The sequence below is a fragment of the Cucumis melo genome, chromosome 9, assembly GCF_025177605.1.
Source record: "Cucumis melo cultivar AY chromosome 9, USDA_Cmelo_AY_1.0, whole genome shotgun sequence".
Classification (NCBI taxonomy): Eukaryota; Viridiplantae; Streptophyta; class Magnoliopsida; order Cucurbitales; family Cucurbitaceae; genus Cucumis; species Cucumis melo.
The window spans coordinates 18,150,297-18,163,151 of NC_066865.1; the positions used below are offsets into that span (position 1 = coordinate 18,150,297).

The 12,855-nt window shown below is 38.0% G+C and overlaps 1 protein-coding gene across 2 annotated transcripts in view; it reads right to left on the bottom strand.

Annotated features, from left to right (window-relative positions):
• LOC103503533 (flowering time control protein FY) overlaps positions 1 to 12,855 on the bottom strand; it is a 30,942-nt gene that overhangs the window by 9,771 nt on the left and 8,316 nt on the right. For both annotated transcript variants that reach the window (XM_051090329.1, XM_051090330.1), the window contains 10 exons: positions 11,388 to 11,456; positions 11,097 to 11,201; positions 10,612 to 10,707; positions 10,450 to 10,532; positions 10,248 to 10,319; positions 9,416 to 9,513; positions 8,734 to 8,793; positions 8,586 to 8,646; positions 8,404 to 8,491; positions 8,238 to 8,301 (listed from right to left, as the gene is read on the bottom strand). In XM_051090329.1, the coding sequence (XP_050946286.1) occupies positions 8,238 to 8,301; positions 8,404 to 8,491; positions 8,586 to 8,646; positions 8,734 to 8,793; positions 9,416 to 9,513; positions 10,248 to 10,319; positions 10,450 to 10,532; positions 10,612 to 10,707; positions 11,097 to 11,201; positions 11,388 to 11,456 (796 nt within the window). The remainder of the gene's footprint in view (positions 1 to 8,237; positions 8,302 to 8,403; positions 8,492 to 8,585; positions 8,647 to 8,733; positions 8,794 to 9,415; positions 9,514 to 10,247; positions 10,320 to 10,449; positions 10,533 to 10,611; positions 10,708 to 11,096; positions 11,202 to 11,387; positions 11,457 to 12,855) is intronic.

The window sequence follows — 12,855 nt, forward strand, 5'->3', positions numbered from 1 at the left end:
AATACATTTTTGTAGGCTATGTCTCCCATAAGAAGGCTTACAAATGTTTTGACCCTTCGACCAAAAAGTTTTTCAAGAGTATGGACATGTCTTTTATAGACAATCAACCTTTCTTTAGCCCATATTCTCTTCAGATGAAGACATGTAAACTTGAAGATAATTTCTAAGACACTTCACCTATTCCAAACATCATTGGTCCTGAAATTATGAGTTCTAATCATTTGATGCCAAGTATAGAAAGTTCTTCTTCAAGGGAGAAACACTACAGAAACCTGAACGACGAGTTTATACTAGAAGAAACTTCAAAGGAATTGAGAACAGACAATTGATCTATCATAGGATTGGAATTATCTGTTCAATGATTATGCAAATCCAAGTAACGTACATTCTCTTTCTCATAATTCTCCTAATATTTCTCATGATTTTCCTAGTTCTCCTTCTCATAATTCTTTACATGATGTCTTTGAACTTGACGTTCCAATTGCCAATAGGAAAGGTACCCGTCAATGTGCCAAAGATCCAATTGCAAACTATCTTTCTTATCCCATATCGTCTGACAGTCATCAAGCCTTCAAATCCAAAATAGCCCACCTATTTGTTCCACGGAATATACAAGAGGCCCTAAATGATTTGAATTGAAAATTGGCAGTAACGGAAGAGATGAATGCATTGAGACAAAATTGCATATGGGATATAGTTGAACTACCTAAAGACAAGAAAACAGTTGGATGCAAGTGAGTGTTCACTATAAAATGTAAAGTTGAAGGTAGTATTGAAAGGTACAAAGCCAGATTGGTTGATAAGGGGTTTACTCACACCTATGGAATTGATTATCAAGAAACATTTGCTCTAATTGCTAAAATTAATTCCATTAGAATTTTGCTACATATTGCAGTTAATTTTGATTGGGCTCTTTACCAAGTGAATGTTAAGAATGTCTTTCTCGATGAGGATCTTGAAGAAGAGGTATTTATGGACTTGCCACCTGGTTTTGAGGTAGATCTCGGGATTAACAAAGTGTTCAAGTTAAAGAATTCATTATATGGTCTTAAATAGTCTCCTACAGCATAATTTCAACATTTTGAAAAAGCAGTCACAAGCTATGGGTTAATCAAAGTCAAGCCGATCATACTATGTTCTATAAACATATAAGAAATGACAAGGTTATGATTGTGATAGTTTACGTTGATAATATCATTCTTACAGCAATGATGAGATAGGACTGACTTCTGTGAAGAAAAAGTTGGCTAACTTTAAAATAATTACTAGGCATGGAGTTCTTCAAGTCAAAAGTGGTATTCTTTTTTCTTTTTTTTTTTTTTTTTTTTTTGAACGGAAACAAGCTGTAAGGCCCCCTATTATTAACGTGTAGAAAAGAAAGGGCAGGAAAGTAAACTCACATAACAGCCAGGTGGAAAAGAAGGATTAGAAAGGGGAACGTGCAGAGTGGGCCTACCAGAGGAATGTTTTTGTGCCTATAAATAGAATCTTTTGGGGAATGGGGTAGCTAGGTTTTATTTGATCATTGTTATTAGAAAAGGTTGCTTGACCCTAGCTCATAGGGAGGGGTGGTATGTTTTTTCTTGTTTTCCTTGGCTGTTGTTATCTTGTTATCTTGTGACTGTTGACATTTTGGCATTATAAATATATAATACAGAGTGATGCCTCTGTTTTTGCCATTAAAGTAGCAAATATTAGTCTATATTGGTTAGGAATCCTTACATTTGGTATCAGAGCCACTGCAAACTGGGGGTGATTACTCCCTTAATGGCGCAACGACAAATGGAAGAGAGGATAGAAGGAACCGAAAAGGAAATATTGGGCCTAAAAGAGATGATGATAGAAATGAAAAAAACCATGGAAGGCTGGCGGAAGAAATGAAGGACAGCCATAGCTATAAGAAGAAGGAAGAGTCAGGCAAGTCCGATGGCTCGGTAATGAAGTTAAAAGGTAAGATGGAAGAGATGGATGTCTTGACTGAGGTGAATACACAACCAGTGGACCGGAGCAAATATAAGTTGGAAAATGTCGATGTTCTTGGGCAAAAATCCAGAGTCATGGATATACAGAGCAGAGCAGAGCATTTCTTTGAGATTGATAACTTACCTTAAGCTGAAAAGGAGAAGGTAGCAGTGGTAAGTTTCGGTCCAGATGAAGTAGACTGGTACCGATGGAGTCACAACCGAAAGAAGGTGGAGTCGTGGGAGGATCTGAAGGTTAGGATGTTTAAGTTCTTTCGGGATACTGGACAGAAAAGCTTGGGAGCAAGGCTTATTCGCATCCAACAAGACGGGTAATATAATGACTATGTAAAAAAGTTCATAAACTACTCAGCACCTCTACCATATATGGCTGAAAGTGTCCTCAGGGACGCATTTCTGACAGGGTTGGAACCGGCTCTCCAAGCCGAAGTGGTGAGTAGACACCCTCAAACGTTGGAAGACTGCATGAAAGAAGCCCAACTGGTGAATCATCGCAACCTAGCACTGAAATTGGCAAGAATCCCAGAACCAAAAGGGGGAGAAACATCCACGACCAAGTCCCAACCAGGAAATGACAAAGGGATATTAAGGAAGAATGAATTTCAGATGAAACAGATCACTATACCTCTAAAAGACAGCTACCAAAAAGGGGAACCATCGGTTAAAAGATTGTCTGATGCGGAATTTAGAGTACGCTTGGACAAGGGACTATGTTTTAGGTGCAATGAGAAATACTCTCATGGACACCGTTGCAAGGTGAAAGAGAAAAGGGAGCTGATGCTCTTTATCCTTAATGAAGAAGAAAGCGTAGAGGAAGGAGAAGTTTCAGAAGGAAGAGAAGAAGGAAGAGAAGAAGAAAGGGTGGAACTACAGCAGTTAGACATCATAGAAGAAGCTGAAGTGGAGTATCATGCGCTTACCAGCTTATCAACAAAAGGCACCATGAAATTAAAAGGGTACGAAGGGGAAGGAAGTGATTGTGCTGATTGACAGTGGAGCAACCCACAACTTCATTCATCAGGCCCTAGTAGAGGAAAAACAGCTACCAATGGAGAAAAATACTCAGTTTGGTGTTACCATTGGAGATGGCACGAGTTGCAAGGGAAAAGAGGTTTGTAGACGAGTTGAACTCAAGCTGAAGGAATGAAAGTGCATTGGCTGACTTCCTAGCAATAGAATTGGGAAAGGTAGATGTTGTCCTAGGGATGCAATGGCTGGACACGACAGGCACAATGAAAGTGCATTGGCCAACATTAACAATGGTATTTTAGGTAGGAGAAAAAAAGTAATACTTAAGGGAGATCTATCTCTCATTAGGGCGGAATGCTCCTTGAAAACAATAGAGAAAACATGGAAAGAGGAGGATCAGGGATTTCTAATTGAATGGCAAAATTATATGGTTGAAACTGAAGGGGGTACGAGGGAGAGCAGGGTCAGCGTGGAGAAGGGGAAGAGTGGCTGATGATTCAATTCTTACTGAACCAGTATGTCGACATTTTTGAAGACCCAAGGGGGTTGCCACCCAAAAGAACCATTGACCACCGCATCCTAACACTATCGGGACAAAAGTCAATCAATGTGCGACCCTATAAATACAGCCACGTGCAGAAGGAAGAAATCGAAAAGTTAGTAACATAAATGTTGCAGGCAAAGGTGATACGACCCAGTCACAACCCCTACTAAAGTCCGGTACTACTAGTAAAGAAAAAAGATGGAGGATGGAGGTTCTGCATTGACTACAGAAAATTGAACCAAGTCACGGTAGCTGATAAATTTCCTATACCAGTGATTGAAGAATTGTTAGACGAGCTACATGGGGCTACGGTTTTTTCGAAGTTAGACTTAAAAACTGGTTATCACCAGATCAAAATGAAGGAAGAAGACATAGAGAAGACGACATTCCGCACACATGAAGGCCACTATGAATTCCTAGTGATGTCGTTTGGTCTTACTAATGCCCCTGCTACCTTCCAATCCCTCATGAATCAGGTATTTAAGTCATTCTTAAGACGTTGTGTACTGGTTTTTTTTTTATGATATCCTCATTTACAGCTCTCACATAACTGAGCACGAAAAGCATTTGAGAATGGTATTTGCTATGTTAAGAGAAAACCAACTTTATGCCAACCGAAAAAAGTGTGTGTTCGCACATTCACAAATCCAATACTTGGGCCATACTATTTCCGAAAAGGGGTAGAAGCAGATCAGGAAAAGGTGAAGAGCATGTTGCAATGGCCCCAACCTAAAGACATAACCGGATTAAGGGGGTTCTTAGGATTGATGGGTTATTATAGGCCAAGGGGTATGGTGAAATCACGACTCCCTTAACCAAATTACTGCAAAAGAATTCATTTATCTAGGATGGAGAAGCCACTCTTGCCTTTGAAAACCTCAAGTTAGCCATGACCATTATCCCCGTCAAGCCCTACCGGATTAGTCCCTCCCTTTTGTTGTGGAAACGGAAGCTTCGGACTTGGGTTTGGGTGCAGTATTCTCTCAAAATGGCCATTCTATAGCTTTCTTTAGTCAAAAATTATCCCCAAGGGCTCAGGCTAAATCCATTTATGAAAGAGAACTAATGGTTGTAGTTCTTTCGGTACAAAAACGGAGACATTACCTGTTGGGAAGGAGGTTCACGATTATGTCGGATCAGAAGGCTTTGAAATTCTTATTGGAACAAAGGGAGGTTCAACCTCAGTTTCAAAAGTGGCTAACCAAACTTTTGGGTTATGACTTTGAGATATTATATCAGCCAGGACTCCAAAATAAGGCTACCGATGCACTTTCAAGAATGGACATGAACCCCGAACTGCAAACTATGACCACGACAGGAATTGTAGACATGGAAACCGTGGCAAGGGAAGTAAAAAAAGATGTAGAGCTCCAGAAAACTGTGGAACAACTACAGAGGGACCCTCCAATCGAAGGCAAGTATAAATGGGAAAATGGTATATTACTATATAAAGGCCGAGTAGTACTATCAAATTCCTCATCTCTCATCCCTAGCCTGTTGCACACGTTCCATGACTCCATTTTAGGAGGTCATTCCGGTTTTCTAAGAACCTACAAACGGATGAGCAGGAAGTTATATTGGATAGGAATGAAGAATGACATTAAACGTTATGTAGAGCAGTGTGAGACTTGCCAAAGAAGTAAGTATGATGCCACTAAGCCAGCTGGAGTTCTTCAGCCTATTCCCATTCCAGAAAGGGTTTTAGAAGACTGGACTATGGATTTTATAGAAGGGTTGCCTAAAGCTGGAGGAGTGAATGTTTATTTCATCACTTTGAAACACCCCTTTTCAGTAAGGTAAATAGCAGCCAAGTTCATTGACAAGATAGTGAGAAGACATGGTATCCCTAAATCTATCATCTCTGATAGAGACAAGATCTTTCTTAGCAACTTTTGGAAAGAATTATTTGCCACTATGGAATCATATTAAAGAGGAGCCACTATGGGAATCATATTAAAGAGGAGCACAGAATTCCACCCACAAACTAACGGGCAAACAGAGAGGGTTAATCGTTGCTTAGAAACTTACCTAAGGTGCTTTTGTAATGAACAACCAAGTAAATGGGATCAGTTCATACCGTGGGTGGAGTTATGGTATAATACGACTTTCCATGCTTCTACAAAGACAACACCTTTCCAGGCAATCTATGGTCGCCCACCCCCACCACTACTGTCTTATGGAGAAAGGAAAACGCCTAACAATGAGGAAGAATCACTGTTAAAAGCAAGAGACTTGGCCATTAACACATTAAAGGAAAATTTATGTGTGGCCCAAAATCGTATGAAGAAAATAGCAGATTTGAAGAGGAGGGAACTCAAAAATTTAAAGTGGGAGACAAGGTATTCCTAAAGCTAAGACCCTACCGACAACATTCATTAGCAAAGAAGCGGTCAGAGAAATTAGCTCCTAGGTACTATGGCCCTTATCGGATCACGGAGGAAATTGGGGCAGTGGCATACAGACTTGACCTTCCTCCAAAAGCAGCAATCCACAATGTGTTCCACATCTCCCAGCTAAAACTTAAGTTGGGAAAGCAACAAAACGTGCAACATCAACAACCGATATTAACTGAAGATTTCGAGCTGCAACTATGGCCTAAAACTGTGTTGGACATTCGCTGGAATAAAGAACTTGGAGCAAACGAATGGCTAGTTAAGTGGAAGGGGCTGGATGACAGTGAAGCTACATGGGAAACTGTTTATTTGATGAATCAACAATTTCCTACTTTCCACCTTGAGGACAAGGTGAACTTGGAACCGAGGGGTATTGTAAAGCTCCCTATTATTAACGTGTACAAAAGAAAGGGCAGGAAAGTAAACTCACATGACAGCCAAGTGGAAAAGAAGGATTAGAAAGGGGAACGTGCAGAGTGGGCCTACCAGAGGAATGTTTTTGTGCCTATAAATAGAATCTTTTGGGGAATGGGGTAGCTAGGTTTTATTTGATCATTGTTATTAGAAAAGGCTGCTGGAGCCGTCGGGATGACCCTAGCTCGTAGGGAGAGGGGTGGTATGTTTTTTCTTGTTTTCCTTAACTGTTGTTATCTTGTTATCTTGTGACTGTTGACATTTTGGCATTATAAATATATAATACAGAGTGCTGCCTCTGTTTTCGCCATTAAAGCAGCAAATATTAGTCTATATTGGTTAGGAATCCTTACAAAAGCCTCTTAATTAATATAATGAGTGAGACTAAAGCTCAAAGTACAAAGTACAAAGTGACGAGTTGAAACACAACAAGATTATAAGGAACAAGAAGGACCAACCCAAAATATATAAACCAAGAGAACAAGCTAAACCAACAGCAAACCAACAACTCTCAAGAAGCCCTAATTAACAATTCGAGATGAACAAAGAAAACCAAAACCAGCAAAAACTAGATGTAAAATCTTAAAATCTCTTTTCAAAAAGAGCCCATTCGAGTCTAAAATCCTGCACGTCCAAATCTTCAAAAAGAAAGATTTGAAAGGCTTTGGGTGATGGATTTCAAAAAGAAACCTTCCCCTCGGATGGAGAATCAATTGCAAGTTCTAGTAGTAAAGAATTAGAAAGATCAAAATCAAAGGAGAATCAAGAAGAGGAAGGCTAAAGAATCATTATCCACTCCTATTGATAAGAAGGAAATTCCTCAGAATTTGATTTCATTAGTTGAAGATTGTGGTATTACTTGTGGTTGAGCACTGCTTTCAATGTCCTGTGGTGACAAAGGCTGAATTTTTGTTTTTGTTTTGCCCTGGCTTATGATTCTTTTGTGGAAAACATCAGGTTTTGGTGACACTTTTTTGGATTGGCGCTTCAATGATATTGATGGTTTTGAATCCAGCCTTGATCTGAATCTATGTAATCAGTAAAGCTGCCTCTATTTTCAATTTTAATCAAAACTAAAAAGCTCTAGTGTTTATTCTTCAGTGATATCCCTTTAATCCGGGACTGCTTGGCTTGATTTATGGGAAGGCTTCATCATTGGCAGTTTGCAAACAAATCCTAACATGAGTTTATTTACGAGTCCCTTCCGCTTTCAAAGCTCCATGTCACCCAAGTTTCAATTTTGTTCTTTGTTAGAAGTCTCGTTTGGAAACTTTTGTTCGTTGGGTATTGTTATTTAGAACCTTTTAATGGAGCTTGTGGTTGGAACAGAATAGGACTTTTAATGATAAGACTACCTCGTTTGATCCTTTCTGGGACTTTGTACAGCTAAATGCTTTAAACTGGTGACATAGCTATAGCTCATCCTTTCGTAATTTCCCTCCCTCTTTGTTAGTCCTTGATCGGAGGGCTCTTTGAGTGTAGTTCTTTTTGTTGGGCGGAGGAGCTATCTTCCCCCAGCCCTCCGGCTGCTTTTTTTTTTTTTTTCTGCCTTTTGCCTTTTGCCTTTTTCCCCTCTTCCTAATGTATACTGCAGGTTCTTTCTTACAATAAAGTAACATGAAAAAAAAATATGAGTTCCAGAACTCATGAATAATCCTCGCCTCGGATGTTCTACTTGATGTGCCGCAAATGATAAGGAAAACCTTTAATACGCCCCCCCGTTCCCAAACACAAAGAGGAACACAACATTTTCATTATAACTGCATGTTGATCAATTAATTAAATGAACAAAAGTACATAAATGAAGGGCCGGGGAAGCCAAGTGAAACAAAAGAAAGAAAATGTCCTACTTAAAAACGATGTAAAACGTAGATGGTCAATAAAAACTGTCACCATCAAAATAGAACAAACATTCTACAAACTGTTATCAATTACCAGTCACATCCTTTCTATGCCCACGAAAGGACTCAAGTTCCTTCATGGCCCTGATGTCATAAAGCTGCAAAAGAAGAACTAATTAAGACTACTTAAACGAAAGAGAGTAGGGAAGTCTGGATATCAATAAATTAGAACAATATCTCCAGTTGGAAAAGTTAATTACCTTGATGATTTGATCCTTTGAAGCAGTCAGCACCCAATTACCATTTTGATTCCACTTGACACATAATACGGTATTTTTATGACCATGACTGAAGACACAATCATTGTTTCTCACAAATTAGTCCAGCATCAATATTTATTCTTTAAAACTAGATTAAAATTTTAATCAGTTATTTTACTCACAATGAACAAAGCTCTTTTCCGGTTTTTGCATCCCAAAGTTTTACGAGGTTGTCTTTTCCACCTGATAAGTTTTCAACCAGAGCAATAAGTATTTTCAAGATCACTCACGGAAAGATGTGGAAAAAGTTTCCTAAAACAAGGCAGAAACCTGAAACTAGTAGAGACTTTGTGGGGTGCCAATCAACACTTTTCACATCCCACCCATGGCCTGCCTGAGTTCAAAACAGAGAATCTGGGTTACTTCAAAGATTCTTAACAAACAAATCCAAAATACATGCATCTTGAAGACAAACAACTAAAAGCGAATAAAGATCTAACTTGATGAGCATGCAGCGTTATCCAGCCACATCTGCAGATGACTTTACATTAACCCAGTAAAGAGGAATACTTGGATGCATTTGGTTTGTGTTTTCTTATGGATATCATGCAATAAAGATAAGGGAACCTCTTGTGATAGCTTTTCTGAAAACATTATCTATATAGCTATGATACGGTGCAAATGAAAGTCTTTCTATAGTCCATACAATCTATCTTCTCTTTTGACCGACTGGAGAAATCTTTTGTAACTCCTTTGGATTGGGCTTTGGCCTCTTTTTGCAAATTTCATACATCAATGAAATTGTTTCTTATCAAAAGAAAAGAAAAAGAAAAAGAAAAAGAGAACTTTCCGTTGACCTAGTAACATAAAGAAAATTTAAACAATCAAAAAATGTATAAATACACCTAGCCAATCATTGCTACAAAACATGATCTGCTAGATACAGAAGTAGACATTATGATATTAACCATCAAAAAATCTATTGATTTAAAAAAAATGCAAAGCACATTACCAGACAAAGAACGCTCTTCTTGGCACCGAGCAAAGTCCCAAACTTTGACAGTGGTATCATCAGAGCAGGAACAGAATTTCAAATCTGTCCTACAGAAGCTGTTCAAAACAAGATCATTGTAATCAACCGAAGGAACAAAAGAATGTAAGCCTCTTTAAATTTGATTTGTACCAAATATCTATTCTACACGGAGAGAGTGAAACAATAGGAGCTCTAGATTAGAGGTAAGGGAAGAGAAGGTTCCCTAAATTGGACAATCGGAAATTGCCCATAGTTTAGGTGTGGTCTATTTTTCGTTCCCACAATGCCAAAATGCACAGCCTTCTCTTTCCATTTTCCACCCATCTTCATGTCACCTTTAGCTTCTGTGTAGCTTCGTTGTGAGAGGCGTTTTAGAATTTTCCTATGCTTTCTATAGTACAAGATTTTTTTTTTTTTGGGGGGGGGGGGCTTCCATTTGATAAAAAAAACATTGAAAGACCATAATTACAAAATAATTTGTACACCACCAAGAGGTTGTATGAAACCGTCCAAAAAGAACTAAAGAAAGCACTTTTATCATCAAAAATTCTGCTATTTCTTTCATTCGATAAGCACCAAAGTAAGGAGCAGGTGGCACATTTCCATAAATTCTGCCCCTACCACCATAGCCTTGACAATCTAACCCTTCTACCACCATAGTACAAGATTGTTTATTTGTCTCTAAGTTGCAATTTTCACCCCTATAACATGTCCTGTTTTTCTCAGTATACATTGTTATTCAAGAAAATTTATCCATCGAAAGAGTAGTATGCGAGAAGAATATACTTAAGAAAAGGCTATTAGTTACTACCTCAAGTCCCGAACTGATTCTTTATGAGCTGATTTATTTGCCTTCACATTATTCATGTTATTTTGCCAATACCTACAAGAAAAATGTCAAATATGAAAATGACCATTTGCTCAACAAATTCATTCTACACCAAATATTTGAAATGGTCATGAAATTATGAAAAGGACCATATAAAACATCCAACTTTTCGAGAGAAAATTACTTTATTGATCCCCCATCATCACCAGAGACCATCCAGTTGTCGTTGTGGCTCCATACCATAGACCGAATTGCTTGATCATGAGCCTGCCAATGAAGATGTTCCAGCAGTCCTTTATCATTCATTTTTATGCAATTTCATTAATTAATTATGGGATCCATATACCTGAAGAATCATTTCAAAATTGAACGACTGACCATTCCAAAGAGTAAATTCACCACTTTGTGAGCCTGTAATCAGACGTCTCCCTGTAGGAGTCCACTTTGGAAGAAGAGAAAAAACGAAATATTAAATGCTAGTGAGATGGAGAAAAGTCACAGAATGCCAGAAAACACTATCTTTCTCATGAAGTGATGAAGATATTCTGATGAACCTTTAATGTAATGTAACTTCTACTCTATTCAATTTTCAGAACTATGATTTTGTAAAGCAAAGCCCATAATATAAGTTGCAGATTAACATAGGACTTGGACTTTCATGCTAGTGCTAACTAATATGGATAATGGAATAGTAAAAAATCACCTATCTATAACCTCCTACACATGAATAGGTGTAATAAGGTTAAGTCTCTTGCCTTCTCCCCTCACAAGTTTTGTCAAGGAAATTAAATTATATTGTATCTTACCTCCACTAAGAAAAGTTCAACTTACCAGCACCCTATTAATTGAGCAACGATTTTTGTTGATTGATGTATGGACAAACTTTGCAGCAAAGCTCGTAGATGGATTATCTGAATAGGCAGCTGGAGGCAGCATCTGCATCAAGAATTCAGGTAAGATAAAGGCTATTAAAAGAAAATTTACTTCTCTCAGAAAATAAATGTATAGTAAAACAACTACACTAGTGCCTAGTACAAGTTTACGGAACAAGTGAGCAAAAATGATATCAACAATGATTTAGTTCAGAAATTCTTTTTTCAACAAACTAAGAATATCACTGACATCGATAGCTGCAGCTGGAGTTGATTGCAACACAGTCCTATCCTTCGAATCTCGTTGCCACATACGAAGCTGCAGATCAATTAACAGATTATGAAGTGCATAAGCAAAATAGAAATCAGGGTTTTTTTTTCTTTTTTTTTTTTTTTTTTTGATAAAAAGAAGTTACATTGAGGAAAAAAAATTTAGAAATTAAAACAAAAGCACAGTAACCACCCCACAAAATCACAAAGGGAGAAGTGAAGCACAAAAAGAACTTTTACTGTTTTAAGAAGTATATTGATCATATTATCATACTACAATAATTAAACTTATACTACATTACATTCTCACAAAAGCCAACTGTGTAAGTCTAATGCTTTTTTTTTCAATTTAACTACAGAAAAGATTATATTGTGAAACAAACTATTGGTGATATATAATTGAATTTACCCTTACCCACAGGCATAAGCTTTTGAGTCAATTGGTAATTTAAGATGGTATTAAAGCAGGTGGTCCAGGGAGGTCCTATGCTTGTTTCCTCCCCATTTAATATTGAATTTCATTTGTTGTGTGTTCTTCTTCATAATTCAAATCCACAAATGAGGGGAGTGTTAGTGATACATAATTAAATTTACTCTTACTCACTAGTTGGGTCAATTGGTGTTTAAGACAAACAATTGTAGAAGTAATTGGTGTGTTTGTTTCATTTTCTTTGATAATCATGACAAAATCAAGGCAACATTGATAAGAAGAGTGATGGACAAGAGAGGGATGACATACTCTCCAATGATGAAACTTACATTCCCTCGTACTTAAAAATAAAAGGGCATAAGATTAAGGATTTTAGACCAATAGCTTGGTCATGAGTCTTTATAAAATCATAGCCAAGACATTGGCTGACTGTTTTGAGAAAGGTCCTTCATAGCACAATCTCGGAGTCCTAAGGGCCTTTCATTATATGTAAGCAGATATTTGACCAAGCGTTACCAATGAGCATAGAAGAATGAGAACTATAGGAAAGAAGATCGGGAAGGTATCATCTTTAAGACCAACTTTGAGAAAACCTTCAATCATATGAGGATTTGCTTTTCCGGATAACATTCTCTGGAAATTGAGTTTAAAAGGGGGGTGGGTTTGGATGTAGAGCAGCATAAGGAACGTGAATTTTTTTCCTCTCTCATTAACTACTGATTGAGTGCTACGATTCTTGCTTTCAGAGGCCTTAAGTGGGGTGACTCTCTCACCCCTTTTCTCTTCAATTTAGTGCTTGATATTCCTAGCAGACCAGTCCCTACTACCGACTGAGTGCTACGATTCTTGCTTTCAAAGGCCTTAAGTGGGGTGACTCTCTCACCCCTTTTCTCTTCAATTTAGTGGTTGATATTCTTAGCAGACGGGTCCCTACTAGTGTGTAAAAGGGTTGTATGGAGGGGTTCCCAGTGGGAAGAAGAGATTTCACCTTTGCACCTTCAATTGGGGGACAGTCCTT